The 21,684-nt window shown below is 39.1% G+C and overlaps 2 protein-coding genes across 4 annotated transcripts; both read right to left on the reverse strand.

The window, feature by feature from the left end:
• or41a3 (odorant receptor, family 41, subfamily A, member 3) lies at positions 1–1,158 on the reverse strand. The gene is made up of 2 exons (XM_086307359.1): positions 1,135–1,158; positions 1–1,023 (listed from the first exon to the last, which is right to left on the reverse strand). Exon 2 carries the CDS (start codon positions 979–981, stop codon positions 1–3), a length of 981 nt encoding a protein of 326 aa, XP_086163485.1. The 5' UTR covers positions 982–1,023; positions 1,135–1,158.
• A 12,892-nt stretch (positions 1,159–14,050) lies between these two features.
• coa4 (cytochrome c oxidase assembly factor 4 homolog) lies at positions 14,051–15,427 on the reverse strand. Of its 3 annotated transcripts, none has more exons than XM_086307506.1 (2): positions 15,282–15,419; positions 14,051–14,688 (listed from the first exon to the last, which is right to left on the reverse strand). In XM_086307506.1, the coding sequence occupies exon 2, from the start codon at positions 14,653–14,655 to the stop codon at positions 14,410–14,412; it is 246 nt and encodes an 81-aa protein (XP_086163632.1). In that variant the 5' UTR covers positions 14,656–14,688; positions 15,282–15,419; the 3' UTR covers positions 14,051–14,409. The 3 variants fall into 3 exon arrangements, with proteins under 3 accessions (XP_086163632.1, XP_086163631.1, XP_086163630.1); XM_086307505.1 differs by having other exon boundaries at positions 14,056–14,656; positions 15,282–15,427; XM_086307504.1 differs by having other exon boundaries at positions 14,059–14,691; positions 15,282–15,426.
• Positions 15,428–21,684: the final 6,257 nt, after the last annotated feature.

Below are 21,684 nucleotides of genomic sequence, written 5' to 3' on the forward strand. Positions count from 1 at the left end.
TTATGCATTAACTTTAGTTAGTTTAGTTTTAACTTTAGTTCTGAACAGTGTCAGTGCTCTGGTTTTTATATCTTTGGTTTTCAAAGAATATACAACAGGATTGATACAAGGTGGGATGCATGAGGCCAGCGACAGACTCAGAACCCGCTGATCTGGATGAACAACACCCAGAAAAAAACCAACTGTGAAAATGACAGTAAGAGGAATGTAAAATATAGCAACAAGAATGAGATGCTCAGCACACGTGGCCAAAGCTTTCACCCGACTGTCCACAGATTTCATCCTGAACACTGTGATCAGGATGCTGACATAAGACAGAAAAATGAAAGTAAAGGGGAAAAAAAGTAACAAAACACTGAGAAAGGAAGCTGCAAACCACTGCATTGTGTTATCATTACAGGCAAGCCGAAACACAGGTGCATAGTCACAGAAATAGCTGAACACTCTCACAGATCTGCAAAAAGAGAGTCGAGTCATTATACCTGTTGTAAATCCAATTACTCCCATAACAAGAAACCATGTTATACTGATAGTACAACACATGCTTCTCACAGTGTTGATGGAGTTTTGACGCAGAGGGAAACATATTGCAATTAACCGGTCATAGGCAAGTATAGCAAGAGCAAATGACTCCAAAGATACAAACACATAATAAACATACATCTGTAGCAAACACAAGTTAAATGGAATGAAGTTGTTTTTGATGAGAAATATTTTTATCATGCTGGGAATGGTACAAGTGTTAAGAAACAGATCAATAACTGCAAGGTTGACAACAGCCAAAAATTTTGGAGTGTGCAAACGACGAGTAGAAGCAATGACATAAATCACCAAAATGTTAAACAGCACTGTAACACCATAAACAAACACCAGGAAGATAAAGTAGACACTGATGAAAGGAAATGTCTCAAATCCAATGATATAGAAACCTGGAGGATGAATGATAGCAGAGCTGTTTAAAACAGCCCTTTGAAAAATCATAGTTGAACTCCACCACCTGTGTTTGAGGACTACCTTAATAGTCTAAGGAACAGAAAATCATATTGTTACGTTAAATTACAGGTACAATTCACATGGCAGTTTAGTGAGCACATTTGAAGTCATGCATGTGTTAAAGGAGTGAATGCAGCTCACCTGATGTTTTCTGAAAGGATTGGACAGCACAGGCTGCAAGCATGTGGCTGCATGTCTGACCTCTTTACAGCGAAATATATACAGTATTTCTACACAGATCTCATGAGGCGATGCTTACAACTGTACCCAATTATTTGCACTAATTTGATCCATAGAGAGAGAACTGTGGCTTACTTTGATCACCAACTTTTCTTTTCCTCAAAACAAACTCATTCTAATTAATGTTTTAATGTTTTCTAAGTTGAAGCGTCTCACAGGACTCATTTTAAAATGTGTCTGACCAAGTTGGGGAGTTGCTGAAATATTATTGAGGTTGTAAACATGGGAATAATGTTTCTTTGACCAAAAAGCCAAGGAAAGTTTCTTAACATTAGTCCAAACAACCTTGTTTATTTAACAAATGTCAGAGTTTTACAAAATGGACAAACTATTTGTTGCTTTTCTCCTCTTGTTTGACGAGGAATATAATATACGTATATGTAGAATGAAAGTCTGAATATATTGAATGAAAACGGATGTTAAGGAGGCTCTTGCACTATCCTGTGTTTATATATGTACGTAATATTTTACTATATACTATAGTATAATATTATATATGTGATGTCGTTCTATGAGAAATAGCACTATGAATAAGTCTACAGGGAAGCAGTTTCTAAGTAATTAAGACATAATTCTATGGAAAATGCTAATACTAGTAACAGGGTTCGGTACGGTACTAGAGATGATAAAATCATAGAAGTCTGTATGTATTGAATCTGTAGGAGTGCTAAATAAGGAATATGTGGAATGAAATCTGAATTTCCTTTTTATAAACTTGGTAAATAGACTGGTTCTTATGCTGGTTCTTTCTACTCTGAGTGCTCAGAGTGATTTTATACAAGTTGTCTCATTCACTGATTCATACAAGCATTTTTTTCTGTTCTTTTCCTATGTAAGTGTTTTCTATCTAACATTCACAGACATTCATACTGCAGTGGAGCAGGATACAAACCAGTGGAGAAGCAACTTGGTTTGTATGAATTACTGAGTGAAGTGTAAAAAATATATGTCCAAATGGGATGCTGAAAGAAATGTAGTTTATTAGTCTTTTGGGGGGAAAAAAACATGTGAAAAGAAGAACTATGTAAAGCTACACTCCCTGAGGCCTGTTCAACTGCCAGGCCTGGCCAAAGTTAAAAGAACTCATGGGGTCTCTGTATTTCAGCCAATATTTCCAGTGACTTTAGCACTAAAGCACTGTACACTCAGCCTTCTGACCGAACACACTGATTTACTCATGAAATTTAATCTTTTTTCATCAACAAGCTCCTCTTCGACCTGTACTCTTCAACCACCTCCTCCACCTTCACCTAACTCAGAGCTGTTGTTCATTTAACGTCAAAACTGAATAATACTTCACTTAAATAGGACATGAAGTAAATATAACTCAAATTTGCTTACTACTCATACTTAAAAACAAGGAACGCAATTAAAATGCAGGTCACAATTTTATTAAAAATGAAACCAAACTTTAATTGTGCAGATTCTGTGTGGAGTTTGCATGTTCTCCCCGTGTTTGCGTGGGTTCCCTCCGGGTACTCCGGCTTCCTCCCACCGTCCAAAGACATGCAGCTTGTGGGGATAGGTTAATTGGATAATGCAAATTGTCACTAGGTGTGAATGTGTGAATGAATGTGAGTGCGAATGGTTGTCTGTCCCTGTGTGTTGGCCCTGCGACAGACTGGCGACCTGTCCAGGGTGTACCCCGCCTCTCGCCCTATGACAGCTGGGATAGGCTCCAGCGCCCCCCGCGACCCTGAAAAGGATAAGTGGAAGCGAATGGATGGATGGATGGATGTTTGGTAAATAAAAACGGTTAAGTGCTCTCTGAATATATAAATATTCCAGAACCCAGAGAAGCTTGGAGATTGGCGAAATATATATACATCAACAATTTTCCAACTAAATATATTGCTAAAGGTGCTGTTGACATGGAATTCTCAGCAGATGTCAGTAACAACTCATCCCATCCACACATGCAAAGCAACAAAAACCATAGATTTCCTTAAATTATTTGCAATAATGAGTAATGACAAAGGGAAAATGTACTGAACACGCTAACTGAAATTTCTTTAATACGTCATACAGAAGCCTTTGTGGACAATGACAGCTTTTAGACGCCTTCTGTATGGAGAAACTAGTCCCATGCATTGCTCGGCTGTGATTTTGGCCCATTCTTCTACACAAACAGTCTTCAAATTCTGAAGGTTGCCTCCTAAGAACTCTGACCTTTAGTTCTCTCCATATTTTCAGTTGAATTCAGGTCAGGTGATTGGCTTGGCCATTCTAGCAGCTTTGTTTTCTGTCTCTAAAACAAACAGAGAGGTCCCCTGGCTGTCCGCTTAGGTTCATTGTCTTGCTGAAGCTTCCACTTATGTTTCATCTTAATCATCCTGATAGAAGGCAGCAGATTTTTATAAAGAATGTCTCGTTACATTTTTCCATTCATCCTTCCTTCAGTAATGTGTCGTGTTCCAGTGCCACAGCCCAACACCATGATTTTCCCACCTCCAAATTTCACCTTCAAACTTCACAATTAGTATGATGTTTTTGGGGTGATATGTGCTGCCTTTTCTCCACCAAACATAGTGTTTATTATGGCATCCAAAGAGTTCAATTTTTGTTTAATCTGACCAGACTATATCCTCCCATTCTTTTACAGGCTTGTCCAAATGTTGTTCAGCAAACTGAAAAAGCACATGCAACATGCTTTTTCTTTAGTAATGGAATCTTGTGTCATGAGTGTGCATATAGGCCATTGTTTTCTTTGACACAATTGTACCTGCAGATTTTTTTCACTCCTCTGTGTGAAATCTTGCGGTGAGCACTTGGTCGTGGCTGGTTTATGGAGAAATTGTGTTCTTTCCACTTCCGGATTATGGCTCCAACAATGCTCGCTGGAACCTTCAGTAGTTTAGAAATTCTTTTGTAGCCAGTGCCATCTGTATCTTTTGGTGCAATAAGGTTGCAAGGGTCAAGGACTCATTGGTTTTACCCATGATGAGATGTTTCTTGTGTAGCATCAGTGGGGACTGAACCAGCTGACATTAATTTGCACAAAGTGGCAGGATTGCTTACTAATCACTGATAGATTGCAGCTGGTGTCAGGTTTTTTTGCACCTCCCTTTCGTCATGTGTTCAGTATCGTGTCATGTGTTCAGTACTAGTCATTTCTAACTAATTACACATATTTTATGGACATCTGTGGTTTGATTAATTTGCATGTGTGGACTGGATGGGTTTTCCCGACATCTGCTGAGAATGTCATGTCAATAAATAAATAAATATATTTAGAAATATATTTAGAAAATGGTGACAAGTTCAATACTTATTTTAACCATTGTATACATATGGAGTGTTACTTATGATGTGACAGTTAGTTTAGTTTAGTCACAAAATTAGTCTAGTTAAATTAAATGAAGCTTATGTGTAAATCTCCTTCTAACAAGCTCTCCTTATTGAAATAACAAATGTGAAATCATGATTGGTTCATAAAAAAACTTTCAAATTAATCCAAATTTTAAAACTTCAATATTCACATTTAAAGTTCCATAATTTATCACAATGCTACTTATTACCTCATAAAAATGGTGTAAGTATTATGAAAAAAATTCACACAAGCCACCAAATTAATAATATGAAAACATAATTAACAGAATAGTGAGATAGATGGATTTCTTAAGTAGTACTTTAAGTAGTTTAAGAGTAAAGACATCACAGACTTTGTCGCTCCTCTTCTTGAATGATGTAAACATTATAGACTCAGGTTTACAGCACATTACCCTGTTGTCAGCCTTCTTGACACTGATTCTCTAAACTAAAGGTTTCAAATATAAGGTATTGTAGCATCCCTGGCTGAATGATGGTCTCTTATACTGATGCTTCACAGAGGTTTTATTGGAAATGTTTTTATTGAAACATTCAGTGAAGACACCGTAAGAGCTAGGAGCAAAACAAAACCAGCAATATTAATACCATAACATCAAAGGAAACAAATTTCTCCTGCTCACATATAGCATATACATCAAATTTACATCACTCAATTCATTATATCACCTCACTAACTTACAACTACACATAAAGGTCAAGGTCAAGGTTAACAACATAAACTCTATTAAACGACATTTTGATTGCATGTAACTTATTCCGTTAAAGAAAACATTAACAAACCTTGTGCCACTGTCAGCCAGGTACTAATTGGCAAAGTAAACGTACATATTTTTCACTTTAAGGCACACTATTTATCATATCCTAAAAGAAACGTTACTAACAGCCCTTTAACGGTTTTGTGCCAGTTTCCTGTTTCAAAATAAAAGCATGGATTTCAAAATAAAACTGAAGTGCCTTTCAAACAATCGTAAAAAATATTTACCAAATTTAAAGGTCATTTACACTCCCACCAAATCATGAGTGTTTTAACAAAAGGGAGAACCATAACACAAATGATTTTTAAAAACAAATGACCTGAACCACAAGGCCTTTTACATAACGAAAACAAAGAATTATCCATGCATGAGCCTGCAGGTAATGTCCACAAGTCTTCATACAATAAAGGATATAGTCATTGTCTTAGACAGCCTCTTAAAGCAAGATCAGTTTCTGAATGGGCCGTTCAACTATAGATGGCTTGCCAGAACATTGACCCTCCCTTTTCATTTTCTGGTCTCCAAGACGAATCTTAACTTTCCTCACAAGCCCATCTTTATCAGCGACTGTTTCTTCAACTCTGGCTAATCTCCACTCGTTCCGTGGCAGATCATCCATCCTTTCGATGACTATGTCACCAACTTTCAGATTCCTTCTAGAAATATGCCAACGTTGTCTAGTGGCAATATTAGAGAGATACTCTCTTCTCCAGCGGTTCCAGAATTGCTCTGCTAGATACTGGATATGGCGCCATCTTTTACGAGCATACATGTCTTCTCTGATGAACGTCCCAGGAGGCGGTAAGGCTCCAGTCGGTTTCACAGTGAGTAGGTGATTAGGAGTCAGCGGTTCTGGACCATTTGGATCATTCAGGTTATCCACAGTGAGTGGACGGCTGTTCACAATAGACATTGCTTCGTAAAACAATGTCCTCAAACAGGCATCATCTAATCTTCCAGGTGAGAGTGAAAGAGTGGACCGAAGTACATTTCTTACTGTTCTGATCTGTCTCTCCCAGACACCTCCAACATGGCTTGAATGGGGAGCATTCATAATGAAGTCGCACTGCCTCTCAGCCAAGAATGCAGTCAGATGATTGACATCCATCTGTTTCAGCGCATTATACATTTCATTCTTAGCTCCAACAAAATTGCTTCCTTGGTCACATCTTATTTGTCGTACTGCTCCTCTTATGGAGACAAAACATCGGAGGCCATTAATGAAAGCATCTGCTGACATATCATTCACCATTTCAATGTGAATTGCTCTACAACAAAGGCATGTGAAAAGCAGACCATAACGCTTATTCACCTTACGCCCTTGCTTTGTAAAAAATGGCCCAAAACAGTCCATTCCGCAATAAGTGAAAGGTGGAGATGGATCCACCCGCTCAGATGGCAGGTCTGCCATTCGTTGCTCTTCCACTGATCCCCTGAGTTTCCTGCATTTGACACACTGATGCACATAAGATGCAACAGCTCTGTTCATTCCTGGGATCCAGTATCCATTTGATCTGATCTCGTTGAGGGTTATACCCCTTCCTTGGTGTTTAACCTGTTCATGATGATGAGCTATTATCATCCTCGTTATGTGGTGGTCCTTTGGAATGATCATTGGATGTTTCTGAGAGGCAGGGAGAGATGCATTTTTCAGTCTTCCTCCCACCTTGAGGATTCCATCTTTGTCAAGAAAGGCATCCAATCGAAACAGTTTACTCTGCCGTGAAAGTTGTAAGCCATTACTAAGTAGCTGGATCTCATCTCGATACACTCGTTTCTGTAAATCTCTTATAATGATGCGCTGTGCATCCTCTCGCTCCTGAACTGTGCTGTGACTTGTTGACTTGTCACTCTTGGTTCGGCGAAGAAGTCGCGCAACAGCTTGTTTGACCTTACACCATGAAGAAAACTTTGACAAGCGGTCTGGAAGAGTCACTTGTTCTGCAGACTCCAAATTTAGTGCTTGAACCCTTTTAACTTCAGGGTCCCCAACTGGGATTTCTGGGATTACCTCTACCTCTGGTGATACCTCTTTCTCCCATAAGAACTTGGGTCCAGTAAACCAGTTCGATGTCAGAAGCTTGCTTGCACTAGAACCTCTCGAAGCAAGGTCTGCAGGATTCTTGTCAGTAGAAACATATCGCCACTGCTGAGGAGTTGTACTGAGATGTATTTTCTGAATCCTATTTGATACAAATGTGTGGAAGCGACGTGACTCGTTGTTAATGTACCCCAGTACAACCTTGGAGTCTGTCCAGAAGTATTCATCAATCCCTGAAATTCCCAGTTCTTCCTTTAGAGTATTGCTTGCTGCAACTGATACAACAGCAGCAGTCAGTTCTAACCTGGGGATGGTCACAGCTTTGATTGGAGCAACTCTGGACTTTGCCATAATCAGAGCACAATGAACAGTTCCATTTCCATTCACATGTCTCAAATATGAGCACTGGCCATAACCATACGTGCTTGCATCAGAGAAGTGATGTAGCTCTCTCTTTGTGACCTTTCCAAAGTCAGCTGGTACATAGCATCGGGGTATGGTGATTTTATCCAAATTTGCCAGATCACTCTTCCAGGATCTCCAGACTGGTTGCAGTTTACTGATGAGTGGGTCATCCCAACCTGTACCATGCCTACACATTTCTTGAAGAACCCTTTTCCCAGTTAGCAGGAAAGGAGCAATAAGCCCAAGTGGGTCATAAAGAGAGGCAACAGTGGATAGTATACCACGCCTGGTTTCTGGTTGGTCCTTCAAACGGGCATGAAACCTGAAACTGTCTGACTCAATGTGCCAGTGGATTCCTAAGGCTCTTTCCAGCGATGAATCACTAAAGGCAAGATCAAGAGCCTTTACTTCAGTGGCATGTTCAGATGGTGCTATACTCTCAAGCACCTTCGCATTGTTACACACAAATTTGTGTAGTCGCAGACCACCCATAGCACAGAGCCTTTGGGCTTCTTTTGCAAGCTGAATAGCCTCATCTACATCTGCTATGCTTGTGACACCATCATCCACATAGAAGTCCCTCATAATGAATTGGGAGCCCAGAGGAAACAGGCTCTCGTTCTCCTTAGCGAGATGTTTCAACCCATAGTTGGCACATCCCGGTGAAGATGCAGCACCGAAAAGGTGAACTTTCATACGGAATTCCTGTGGCTCCACACTGAAGTTCCCATCCTTCCACCACAGGAAACGTAGGTAGTCTCTATCCGCTTCGCGCACATGAAACTGATGAAACATCCTTTCGATGTCGCACATCAGAGCAACATGGTTCTGTTGAAATCTGATAAGAACACCAGTTAGAGTATTTGTCAAATCTGGGCCCGACAGGAGATGATCATTTAGGCAAGTTCCCTTGTACTTAGCCGAGCAATCAAAAACCACTCTGAGCTTCTCTGGTTTTTTGGAATGATAAACTCCGTGGTGTGGAATATACCATGTTTCACCTTCCTTCTCTTCACAGAGAACTTCTTCAGCATCATTGTTTTTAATTACCTCATTCAAAAACGTTACGTAGTGAGTCTTGTAGTTCTTGTTGTTCAGCAGCTTTCGTTTGAGATGGTTGAGCCGGATGATAGCTAACTGCTTGTTGTTGGGAAGGTAGGGTCTCTCTTTAAAAGGGAGAGGCATCTCATAGTGACCATGGGCGTTCATGTAAATGCTTTCCTTTAGCATATTGAGGAAGAGGATGTCATCTTGAGACACTGTTCTGCTGTCCTTGCTGATGTCCTTAAAGTCAGACTCAAGTACTTTAATGGCATCGGATGGCGTCACTGGAGGAAGCTCTTTGACAGTTACTCTATGGCATATGTTGGCGACAGGAGGAGATTCAAGGTGAGGTGGTGAGCAGCCTATGATGCTCCATCCTAGGTCTGTGCGGACTGCATAAGGTTCATTATCTCTTCCTAGGATGACCTGTCTTGGTGCTAGTGCCTGTGAGCAGTTATAACCTATTAGAAGACCAACTTCACAGTCTAAATGTGGTGGAATATCATCTGCTATTGCTTTGAGATGATTCCAATGCCTCGCCGTTTCACTGGTAGGAATGTGCCTTCGATTCACTGGTATGCAGTCTTTGGTATAGGCAGGAGGGAGATCAATGTGATTTGTGGAGGTATAGCCACGCACTCTGAGACCTGAGACTCTTTCACTGTGTGTTACTGTGTCCTTTCCGATCATGGTGGTTAGCTTTAGCCTTACAGGATAGGTCTTGGTTGTCAAGCTACGACTAACATCTTCATCAATAAACACAGTGTCACTCTGGGTGTCAAGCAGAGCATAGACAAGCCTTTCTATTCCTGGGTTGTTGGAAGAGGAAACCCAGACTGGCAAAATCATGGATGTAGTTGTAGATGTGTGCTCAGTCTCTGTATTGAGAGACAATGTCGTAACTGCTTCGTCTGTATTCTGATTAGAGGCTAACACAGCATTCATGTTGGAATATCTGTCGTCATGAAGGCAAGTTGGGTGTCGTCCCTTACAGATATCACATAAGTGTCTGTGGCGGCAGTCTTTAACATTATGGCCTGGTTTCAGACAACCATAGCAGAGTTTGTTTTCCCTTACATACTTTCTTTTCTCTTCCAGAAGCGTTCCTTTAAACTCTGGACAACTATGTAGGCGGTGTTTGTTATCATGACAGAATGTACAAGGGGGCTTTAAGCTTGTCTTGGATGGTACATTCTTCTCATTCTCTGTAAGTGTCTGTGTATGGAGAACAGTAGATTTATTTTTCCTTTCTTTCAGATGATGTTTCTCTGCAGGTAAGTCTGATAAACGTAATGCATGGAGGGAAGTTACTGGGTTACAGGCAATCTCTGCTTCTAATGACATGAAGTTGACAAAGTCCTGAAAGGCTGGAAATTCCTGTCTGTCCTTCATAAACTGGGTCACCTTGCGGTTCCACCTTGAAGCTGCCCAATCAGGTAACTTTTGGACCAGCTTTTGATTCTCTTCACAGTCATTCAGAATGTCCAGCCCTTTAATATGAGGCATGGCTTGCTGACATGCATGTAGGAAGTCGGCGAATGCTCTGAGTTGTTCTGCATCCTTTGAGTGGATCTTTGGCCAGCTAGCTAGTTTTTCTCTGAAAGCTCTCTGCAAGACGAATGGTTGACCGTACCTGCTATTAAGGCGATCCCATGCATCCTTATACGCTTCATCATCCTCCCTGTAAAAGATACCATCAAGTGTCTTTCGTGCAGGACCTCCCACATATCTTCTCAAGTAATGCAGTTTGTCAGCTGAACATATGTTCCTTTTATCTATGAGGGATATGAATGAAGATTTCCATTCAATGAACTGGATTGGGTCGCCGGTGAATACAGGTGGCTCTGGCATTGGAAGTCTGTTCATGGCTATGCTGTCTTGTACTGCTTGAGCTAAGTGGGACACATCTGTCTGTGGAGGTGAAGCTGGAAATCTTATGAGATGCTGAACTGGAGCCAGAGACACAGCTTGATGTGGGTGCATATGTTCCTGGTTCCTTAGTTTGCTGTTAGCAGAGCACAAGCTGCCCTCCTGCATTACATCTTGGTTGTAAATTGACAATCTTGCTCGTGCTGCTCTTATATCCTTTTCAGCCCTTAGTCTTTCTAGTTCATGTTTTTGAGCTTCAAGATCCCTTTTCTGTGGCTCTACTAAGAGCTGGATCCTTTCCTTTTGTTTTCCTTCCGCCAATAACAACTCATATTCTGCTTCCTTTGCTGCTAATTCTGCTGCAGCATCTGCTCTTTTTACTGCGACAATGGAGTCTATAGTGTGTTGACTTGGAGGTGAAACTGTGGATCCATATATGGAATGAGCATAGTCTCTGTTAAGGAGCTCACGAAGGCGTTCTTTGACTGCTTCACTATCATAGTCTTCGTCTATGCCTGATATTCTTTCATATGCAATTTTAATAATGTCCTTTGTTACGGCCTCACATGCATCAACACGACGTCTCGTTTCACTGGATGGTGTGAGGTGATCTCTGATTTGTACATAAATGTCCGTAATATCATTCATGCATTTCTCTAAGATATCAATGAGAGCTGCGATTTCACTTTCTGGAATGTCTAGCTTTAGCTGATTTCTTGCCTTACGTGCCTGGATCTTCCATTGATCATAAAGGTGCATGAGCCGCTTCTCCCTTTTGTATGCCTCCTCTCTCTGAAATGTAAGCATCTTCTCCGTGGGATTTCTTGGGCGATCAGATCTGCGAAGTTCCTCATCCTTGCTTGTTTGACAGATGTCTTTTATTTGATCTGAGCCTTCTGCTTCTGCAGTTAATATCTGAGATGCTTCCATTTTGAGCGAGTGTCACATTTAGACCATCACAATGAATCCCTCTTCTTTCATCATAGACTTTGGCAGTCAGGTGAAACTCGTGAGGCTGAAGCTCTTACTGTAGCATCCCTGGCTGAATGATGGTCTCTTATACTGATGCTTCACAGAGGTTTTATTGGAAATGTTTTTATTGAAACATTCAGTGAAGACACCGTAAGAGCTAGGAGCAAAACAAAACCAGCAATATTAATACCATAACATCAAAGGAAACAAATTTCTCCTGCTCACATATAGCATATACATCAAATTTACATCACTCAATTCATTATATCACCTCACTAACTTACAACTACACATAAAGGTCAAGGTCAAGGTTAACAACATAAACTCTATTAAACGACATTTTGATTGCATGTAACTTATTCCGTTAAAGAAAACATTAACAAACCTTGTGCCACTGTCAGCCAGGTACTAATTGGCAAAGTAAACGTACATATTTTTCACTTTAAGGCACACTATTTATCATATCCTAAAAGAAACGTTACTAACAGCCCTTTAACGGTTTTGTGCCAGTTTCCTGTTTCAAAATAAAAGCATGGATTTCAAAATAAAACCGAAGTGCCTTTCAAACAATCGTAAAAAATATTTACCAAATTTAAAGGTCATTTACAGGTATGGGGGCACAAAACAGCATAATCCAGCCAGGCTAGAACATGTGAAGGAAGGAAAAACATTAAAACATTTTCATATGATTAACAGCTTTTCCTATTAAAAAAAACCTCCCCTATTTCCAATCATGGTAAACCAGAAGAAGTAATAGATAAATAATTAAAAGACAGAAAAGTTCCTGTTTTTCACCACCTATAGATAACCTTTGTTTTATAAATACAGGACAGTCTGGACAATAAGGTACCAGAACTTTTTCTTTAACTCTACACATGTAGAAAACCAAGTCATACAGCTAAAATACCACCTTGTTTTCTTGTATTTAAAACTTTATACACTGAAATAAAGGACAGTTTCATTCATCTAGCCCATTTAAGAACAAAGTGCCCCATGACGTGAAATCAGTTTGACATTTCAAACTATTTCAGTCTATTTATTATGTTATGCATTAACTTTAGTTTTTCTGAACAGTTTCAGTGCTCTGGTTTTGATATCTTTGGTTTTCAAAGAATATACAATAGCAGCCTGTGCTGCTATTGTTCTGTGGTGTTCAAAGAGATGAGGCCTTTGCAAGATGTTTTTTTGTGGTGTTCAAAGAGATGAGGCCTTTGCAAGATGTTTTTTTGTTTTAGAAGCCCTTCAGTCTCAGATGCCATCTGATAGTTATTGGGCTGCAGTTGGCACAGGTAACGGCCTTAATTTGGGACAAGGATCGTCCAGTGTCTTGACGAACAGCCAATTCGATCCTCTGGCTCAGTACTGGTGAAGTTTTTGGTTCTTCCACTTGACTTTTTTGTTTCATACCCCTTATGATCATTTAAGAAGTTCCAAATGACTGTCTTACTGCATCCCCCCTCAGTAGTGATGGCACGCTGCGAGAGACCCTACTTATGCATTTCAACAACCCGACCAAGTTCAAAAAGGGAACTTTTTTTTTGTCTTTCCCATCAGAACATCATGACAGTGTGACTACCTGACAGAAAATGACAATGAATCGACACTTTTGCACAGACTTGGCATTTTAAAGGCACGCGTTCCTAAACTTTTGATCAGCTGTATTTTTTAAGTGGTCTTAAACTTTTGATAGGGACTGTACGAATACAGCTCACATTTTTGGATCCGTGCACAGATATGTACACAGTTGATCAGATATTTACGATTTGTGTGAAATTTGTCTCAAAACTCACATTGCATGTAGGACATGCACAGAAGTGTTTTTGACAGACTCGTGAAGCCGAAATCAATAAATTGTGCGTAAATGATCTTTTTCTTACAGGCTTTGATGCACACATTTGTAAAATAGTTTTATGTGTTCAAATTGCTTTGTATTTGTGTGATGAATTGCAGCACGCATTTGTGAATCCTCAAAAGTTACACACAAATTACTGCACACATTTGTAAATCTTAGTTTGTGCTTGTGGATCACGCTGTACACATTTGTAACACTTTTGAGGCAAATTTCTCTCCAGAGAACTCTTAATAAACTCTGTATAACTCTTTTTTTTTTTGGGGGGGGGGGGGGTTACACCCATGGCTTGAGTTAATGTTTTGCTTGTGATGCTTAGACAGTGATTTCATAGAGGAAACAAAACTTTTTCATTTCAAAGAGTTTACAGACTTCATATCTGTGGCTTGCACAGTTTTGTATCTACCTAAAGCTAAACACCAAAGATTCCAAGGGTGTTTTATTGCTTTGGCTTGAAGTCATGAAAAATCCCAAAGTTTCAGATTTTCCGCTAAAAATGTATTTGTGGCAAGAGTCATGGTAATTTCATGCAACTATGAAAAGACTGAAAACAATCTTTTCATTTTTATTTAAAGAAAATACATTACTGACCAAAAATAAAGCGTTTTACCTGAAAAGATAACTTTCAAAAGCACTTTGATTCACAAATCACATAGTATGGCATCTCTTTACATACATACACGCTTAAACACAAGCTAACTGAAGTTAAGTGATATTTCATGTTGCCTATTAAATCCCAATTATCAGTCAGGCTCTAAATCACACACTTGAGACTGTAAGTAGGGATTTTATGATACTGCTAGAGCTTTATTTTCAATTCTAATGATTAAATTGGGTACAGTCTTTGCAATTTAAGGTTGTCAGTCAAGTCCCAAACACAGCACTGTATGTGTTTGCAAGATGTTCTGTATTCAGCTGGCCGCAGACTTGGTGGAGGGCGGCTGATGCTGCCTCAGCTGTTCTTTTCGGGCCTTTTGGAAATTCATCATGCAGTCTTTGAACGTCTGAACTTGGCTTTGACATGCTCGCCAGTCCTGATGTTCAGCCATGCATTCCTGGATGGCGTAGTGAAGCTCAGCGCAGCCAGTGCGCGATATCATCTGTTCAACAGGGTCATCCTCGTCATCTTTCCGGCTGCGGTCATGAGGTGAAGCCATCCTGTGTGAATACAACGTCCTGACTCAGTCACACTGCTGACAAGAATACAGGCTGTTATTAATAATGAGAACACAAAAGAGCTGCTGCTCAGGCCTGTAGGCATCTTAAAATCTGTAATGTGAGAGATCTGTATCTTAGGAGTTTTATCTAATAATATAGTTGTTAGTTTTTGTCATTTTTATGAATTATTGTGGTTACTTTTATACATCCGCCCTTTCTAAAGGTCCTTTGTAACCTATACAAATGCTTTTTTGTTTCAGAATTCAGTGTTTTGACCAGAGTTGTGAAATATCAATTCAATATTTACAGTGCTGAGAAAAAGTATTTTTGCATCTTGTCACACGTTTCAGATTATCAAACAAACTTTGAAAGAAAGATAAAAAGAGTAAATACAAAATACAAAACTTTGATTAGAACTCTTTTTCTGGTAATGTTTACCTGAGTGAAATAACACTGAACTCTTCCAACTTTAAATTAGTTAAGCAACGTTGACACTCATCAGTGTCAGGCTACCCTGGACGTTTAGCTACACTGACGTTAGAACACAGCTGTGCCGTCGTTTCGTGTTCCTGGACGACGCCTGTTAAACACCTATGAGGATAAAGAAACTACCCCTTGTACCTACCTATTAATTGTCTCTCGGCGAATGTCTCTATCGAGGCACTTTTGTCCTAATCTTCATAACTTCAGGCTTTTTACAACCAACCTGCACGGACGCTGCAGGGGGTAACATTTCAGTGACGGACGAAAGTGTATCAGTAAAGTACTTCCGTCGCTGGTGACTTTGGTTCCGCTGAGCAGCGAGAACGTGCACGTCATTGGTTTCTATCACTAATAATTAGTGATAATGCAAAAAAAAAAAAAAAAAGAAGGTCTGTTTTCAGGGTCAGCGTAGAACTGCTGATATATTATATTATGACACACCATTCTAATTCAAATAAAATGCATAATTAGTGATACATTGATTAATGTTACTGATACATTAATTAATTTCTAAGTGAAACTCCATTCAGCGTTTAGTTGAAATGTCAGCTGTACAAATATGTACAATTGTTGGCAATGTTTATGCAAAGTTTCATCAAGATCAGTGCCCTTGTCTAGGAGGAGATAGAGAACACAAAAAGGGTTATCCTGTTTGCTATGATGTTGCCAATTAGTGTAACAAAAAAGACAAATGCTGGAGGGATAATGTATATTGTTGAGATACGTCTCAAAGACACAGAAGACCCCAAGGGAAAATGGCAAGTGAATAAGAAACACTCATGGGAAGCCCTCAGCAGCCTTGACCTATTGCAGCATAACTAAGGGAGGGTTCAGGATTACTTAAGCCAACCCTAACTATATGTGTTGTCAAAATGGAAAGTTTTAAGCCTAACAGTTTATAGCCTGTTGGTTGACATGCTTGTAAAAGCATTCTTGTAAGAATGTTCAAGTATGTTCGTAATGCCAAGGAGGAGCAGTAACCACCAATGATCCTAAATAAGCAAGTGAAAAGGGTTGTAAAGCCATTTCCAAACAATTTAGTCATTTGAAATGACAGACACTATTCAAGTAGAAAACATCCAACACAGCTACCAGTCCTCCCAGGAGTGGATGTTCCAGCAACTTGAGGTCAAAGAAAATGAAAAAAAAAAAAAAAGCAATATTGCAGACTCTACAGGCCTCAGGTAACATGTCAATCTTAAAGCTGATGGCAGTATAATTAGAAAAAATTGTAATCATATATTTTTATATTATTAATAATGTATTAATATTTGGGGGTGGTCTCAAGGTCATTTCAAAATTACTTATAAAAGTATTCACATGACTCTGAGTAGGGAAGGGGAAAACAAATTACATATAAGTAATCAAGAGAGCAGGTATACCAGTCAGGAGCTGCTAAAATAGACTTGAAAAACTGGTCGTCAGGAAGTGCGAGCACCTCTATAAAAGCAGACATCTTGGCAGCTTTCAGGCCTGGTCTGTGTGTTAACACAACCCACAAACTTCCAAGGAGTGAACATCTCAGCAAAAACAACAACAAAACAAAACACAGCATATTAGCACAAACAGCCTCATACTAACTATCAGCACGGTGGTGAAGGGGTAATGATTTGGTCTTGTTTTGCAGCCACAGGCAACCTGATGTCTCTGAGTACACAGAGGAGTTGACCATGAACTGATAAAATCATACAAAAAATGATTACTTTAAGTTATTGCTTCTAAACGTGGTTATATTGAAGTTACTGACTCATCAGGTGTACTTAGTTTGTTACAGAACTGGACAGAGTTCTGTACATTACTGTACTCCAGGATTGGATGGTACATTTCCTAATGTGATAGCATATAACATTTTATGAGTGATTATAAAATTGTGAATTTTCTGATCTGCCCTCAAATTATGAAAAACAAAAACAAAACTCAAATTTCTAGCGAAGTTATCACTTTCTTGTAAATTCTGTCTGCAGCACATGATTTATGCCAATTGCCACCACAGCAAGTAAGTGTGAGCACAATGTAATCTTTTGCACCTATTATTTTTCACAGTCATTATAAAGACATTATAAAAAGTGTGACTTGAGAAAGCGGGTCATTGTGTGCAGCAACTGAGATTACAGGCTTATCTTCTACAGCTCTTCAAAGACGAGATGACTATTAGACAATTAGAGGTTTACTTGAGCTTTTCAAGAACACTAATGAGTCATTAATATCACTCTACATCCTTTCCCTTTACACTGCAGCTTTAATTACATGAGAGCAAAACCTTCTAATGGATGCAGATGAGATTAATTAAGCCTAAGCTTGAACAGTAAAAGCTTTGTTTGTTACAGGCAAGGTCATTAGCCAGCATCCTCTGGAAATGACATCACAAATAAGGACTCATTAGTGGGGCTCCCAGGAGTCGAGGAGGCTGGAGAGGATCATTTTTGTCTTGAGACAGAGTTTCTCGTGGGTGCAGAAATCCAAGTCCTAATGGATCTGCATTCATTGTTAGTTTTATCAGGTTTAGCCATTTAGTCATTTCATACAGACGTTTGTTTGGGCAAAATTACTGTGTTTGTATTATTTATGCAAAAATAAAAATTACATAATATTATATTTCTCAGTGTGCTCAGGCCTTAATTTTAAACCAATTTCCCTACAATTTTGAGAATTATACATATAACTGAGATTAATTACAGTCATGTGAAAAAGAAAGCAAACTATCTTTCAATTCTAGGTTTTACCTGTCACTAGATTAAAAATATCATTTGATCCTTAGCAGTTCTTAAAATTAGGTAAATACTAACAGCAACTTACATTAATGATGGGTTACAAAAATTAAGCCAAAATGCAGAAGCAGTGAAAGCAGCAGAAAAACAAAGTACACCCCATGATTCAAGAGCTTGTAGAGCCACCTTTGGAAGCAATAAGCTGAAGTGGTTGTTTTCTGTTTGACTTTGTCAGTTTCTTGTTGTGGAAGAATTTTGCTGCACAGTTTTTTCAGTTCATTGGAGTTTGGGAGCATCCAGTTATCCTGAGCTCTTAAAGTCAAGGCTGAGCTCTGGACTTTGACCAGACCATTGCAACAGTTTTATTCTTTTCTTTTTCAGCCATCCTGTTGTAGACTTGCTGCTGTGCTGAGATCATGACCCAGTGCCAGCAAAGCTGCCATGCTGGCCAAACAGCAGACCATGGCTTTGATTTCGAATGCCTACCCTTCTATGATTAGCAGCTCCTTGCTGCTACTTATCATCTTAATTCCAATGAAATAAATATGTACTTGGTTTTCCATCCATCCATCCTCGTCCTTTTATCCTTATCAGGGTTGTGGGGAAGCTGGAGCCTGTCCCAGCTACTATAGCGCGAGAAGTAGGGTGCAACCTGGACAGATCATCAGTCTGATGGAGGGCTAACACAGAGAGACAAACATTAAAACCTATGGGCAATTTAAAATGATCAATTAACCTAATCACGCTAACTGCATGTGTTTGAACTGTGGGAGGAAGCTAGAGGACCTGGAGAAAACTCGCGCAACCAAGAGAGAAAAAAACAAACTCTACACAGAAAGGCCAGAAGTAGAGTCGAACTCATGACCTTCTTGCTGTGAACCAACAGTTAGTTTTCAATTACATAAATACAAATATAAGGTGTGACTAATGGGATTTGAGAACCCCATTGTGACAGTAAAATAAATTCTATAATCACAAAAATGATAATGATGATCATTTATACTGACGATTCACAAATGTTTGGTGAGGATTAAGGTGTATTTGACAACAGGAAAAATAAAAAAATGCTAAAATTTTCCTAAAATCTAATGTGAAACTCACAATAAGTAAAGGATTGGTGCTGAACTACAATTTCTATTATTTATATTTTGTATTATTTATCATTCGTACTCTGTTATTATGGGATGCTGTAATTATTACCTTCAAATGTCGAGGGTTTATTAAACAGTGTTGATGTTTGCAAGTCTGTCTCTTTGAAATACTTGCATTCCCATATCCCCTGCCACTTCTAATGAACTACAGAAGAGATTAATTAGACTACAGTGTTTGTTTCCAGTCAGGCCTTTAAGCTTCATTCCCCAGTGATGTTAAAAGAAGGGGGACTCATTAGAAAGACTCTGGGAGTTAAAGAGACACAGTCCTTTTTCATTTTTCCTCATTTAATCACTGATGATGAAATGATTCTGTTGTAAATGATTATCTTATGAAACTGTCAGACTCAAGTAAACACAGGTGGATCAGAGACAGGGCAGCTCAGTCTTTGACTAGTGAACTGACCTTAGCTAATTTATGCAATAAAACTGTGGATAATCCTAATTCAAGCAATCGTATGATGTTGGGCTTTGATTTAAGAAGGTTAATTGGTAAAAACAGATGAGTATATCTCCTGATCAGAGACATTGCTCCCAAATTAACACTGCCACAGAGGAGAGGTCCAACCCGTGTATGGGAACACTTTAGAACAGGGGTGGGCAATCTCAGTCCACGAGGGCCGGTGTCCTGCAGGTTTTAGATCTCACCTTGGGTCAACACACCTGAATCACATGATTAGTTTGTTACCAGGCCTCTGGAGAACTTCAGGACATGTTGAGGAGCTAATGTAGCCATTTAAATCAGCTGTGTTGGTTCGAGGGCACATCCAAAACCTGCAGGGACACCGGCCCTCGTGGACTGAGATTGTCCACCCCTGCTTTAGATCAATAACACGGGCCAGATGGCCGTGGGCCATGTGTTGTCAAAATGAAAGACATACTAATGTCAAAAAAGTTTAAAACGCTATCAATAGCTTAAGTATTATAAAGTAAGTATTTTTCATCTTTTGTGGTTCTAACTAGCATCATCTATGATTTATGGCAGACACTTCTCTAATTTCTTTAATCCTGACGTTGATTTATGATTCTTTTCACTCCAGGAGACCTGATATAAAATGAGCACAAAGATTAAATGAAACTGAAGCATGAAGCTCAAAAATAATTAACTTTCACTTGGGGGGATAACAGTCAGCCCAGGTGTAACTCACCCGTATTAGGCCCACACATTCCTTCTAACTCTGCTGAAATCAACACTTACAACAAAAGTTTACTTCAATGCATTGTTTGGGAAATGAAGGGTAGAAACTTGGACTTAATCACTGACGAGTACCACACATATAGACATTTTTCCACATGTAACCTAGAGTCAAGCGCAAAGAAAAGAAAAACAGCAGTAGGCTATTCAAAATTAACCAAATACAATAAAGAGAATCATTCTTTATATTTTCTTTGATGTTAAGAAAATAAATCTTAATTTTAGTCCAGTTTCTTTTGTAGAGCATTGGTGGGATGTAGCTGTTAGTGGTTAACACATAGCTAGTTAAATTAAGCTATAGCTTCTTATCTCGACTGAAGAAGTTTATAGCAAGACATATTTCTTCCTTAAATCTCTCCTTCGCATCTTTAAATGTTTGAACTTTACGATATTTTAAGCATTACATTTGACTTTGTGCAGGTGCATTTTGTCCAGCTGGCCACATGAGGATGCTAATTAACAGTTTAATGTCTGAGCTGAGTCTGAAGGATCGAGACAGATTGTTGCAGTCCTAAATGCTTTTTGTGACTGTATTATAAGATTCTGAATGACCAGTGTGTTGTTATTGTTGAAACACACCATATTTAGCATTCAGTGTTTGCTCAAGGCTACTTGAATGAAACTGGCTCTTAACTTGCACAACTTTCATTTTTTTATAATTTTTTTTGAATATATATGTAAATGCATACAAATCCATTATACTGTAAAGGCATGTACTGTGGTTGTAGCTGAAATTCATGTTGTGATAGTTGGGTTGAGCCTCTACTGAGATCAAAGAGCTTTCTTTAATACATCAAAAACCTTGATTGACAGGCTGTCAGAGCTGATGCAGTCTCGGTCTGTCCGCTAACGCACCACGCACCGTTATGACTGGTCAGAGGATCAGCAGCTTCTCCTGAGTGAAGGACAGCATGAAATATTCACACTGCTGAGACTGCTTTTTTTTTTTCTTTTACGCAAGCATTTGAATAAGAAACACACACACACATGCGCACACACACGTACACTGACAGCTAATTAGCAGAGCTACTGTAGATGCTTGTGTGATGAATTGAAATGCAATTTAATGAGCGATCAGCACTCACTTCCAAGTAATTAGGATGAATAATTTTTTATATAGTAGGAGTTAAATGCTTTCTTTTGAGTGCCTCACTGATGAAAAACATAAATATTATTGTGACTTGCTGAAATTAAACCAAAGCCACAATGGTGAATTCTGCCACATTAAGCAGGAGAATTAGAAAAATACATCAAGTTGTTTGTCTGATGAAGTCAGGACTTTACACAAAATTGTTATTTTTTATTTTTTTTACATCACGGTGAAGCTTATGTAACTAGTGAATTTCACTAAATGTGTGGGCCTTTTAAGAAGGCCTTTAACTATTTGTCCTATTGAGGGTCATGTGAAGGTGAAAGGCAGTCTATCACAGCTACGACACACAGTGACACACTATTCACACCTACAGCCAGTTTAGAATCACTAATTAACTC

This window comes from Aulonocara sp. 'chitande type north' Nkhata Bay, linkage group LG10, assembly GCF_057382095.1.
Source record: "Aulonocara sp. 'chitande type north' Nkhata Bay isolate Kocher_YH1m ecotype deep benthic linkage group LG10, A_spYH_male_GT1.1, whole genome shotgun sequence".
In the NCBI taxonomy this organism is placed as follows: domain Eukaryota; kingdom Metazoa; phylum Chordata; class Actinopteri; order Cichliformes; family Cichlidae; genus Aulonocara; species Aulonocara sp. 'chitande type north' Nkhata Bay.

Coding starts and splice junctions, on each gene's coding strand:
- coa4 (XM_086307506.1), bottom strand. CDS start 14,655: ATGGCTTCACCTCATGACCGCAGCCGGAAAGATGACGAGGATGACCCT.
- or41a3 (XM_086307359.1), bottom strand. CDS start 981: ATGATTTTTCAAAGGGCTGTTTTAAACAGCTCTGCTATCATTCATCCT.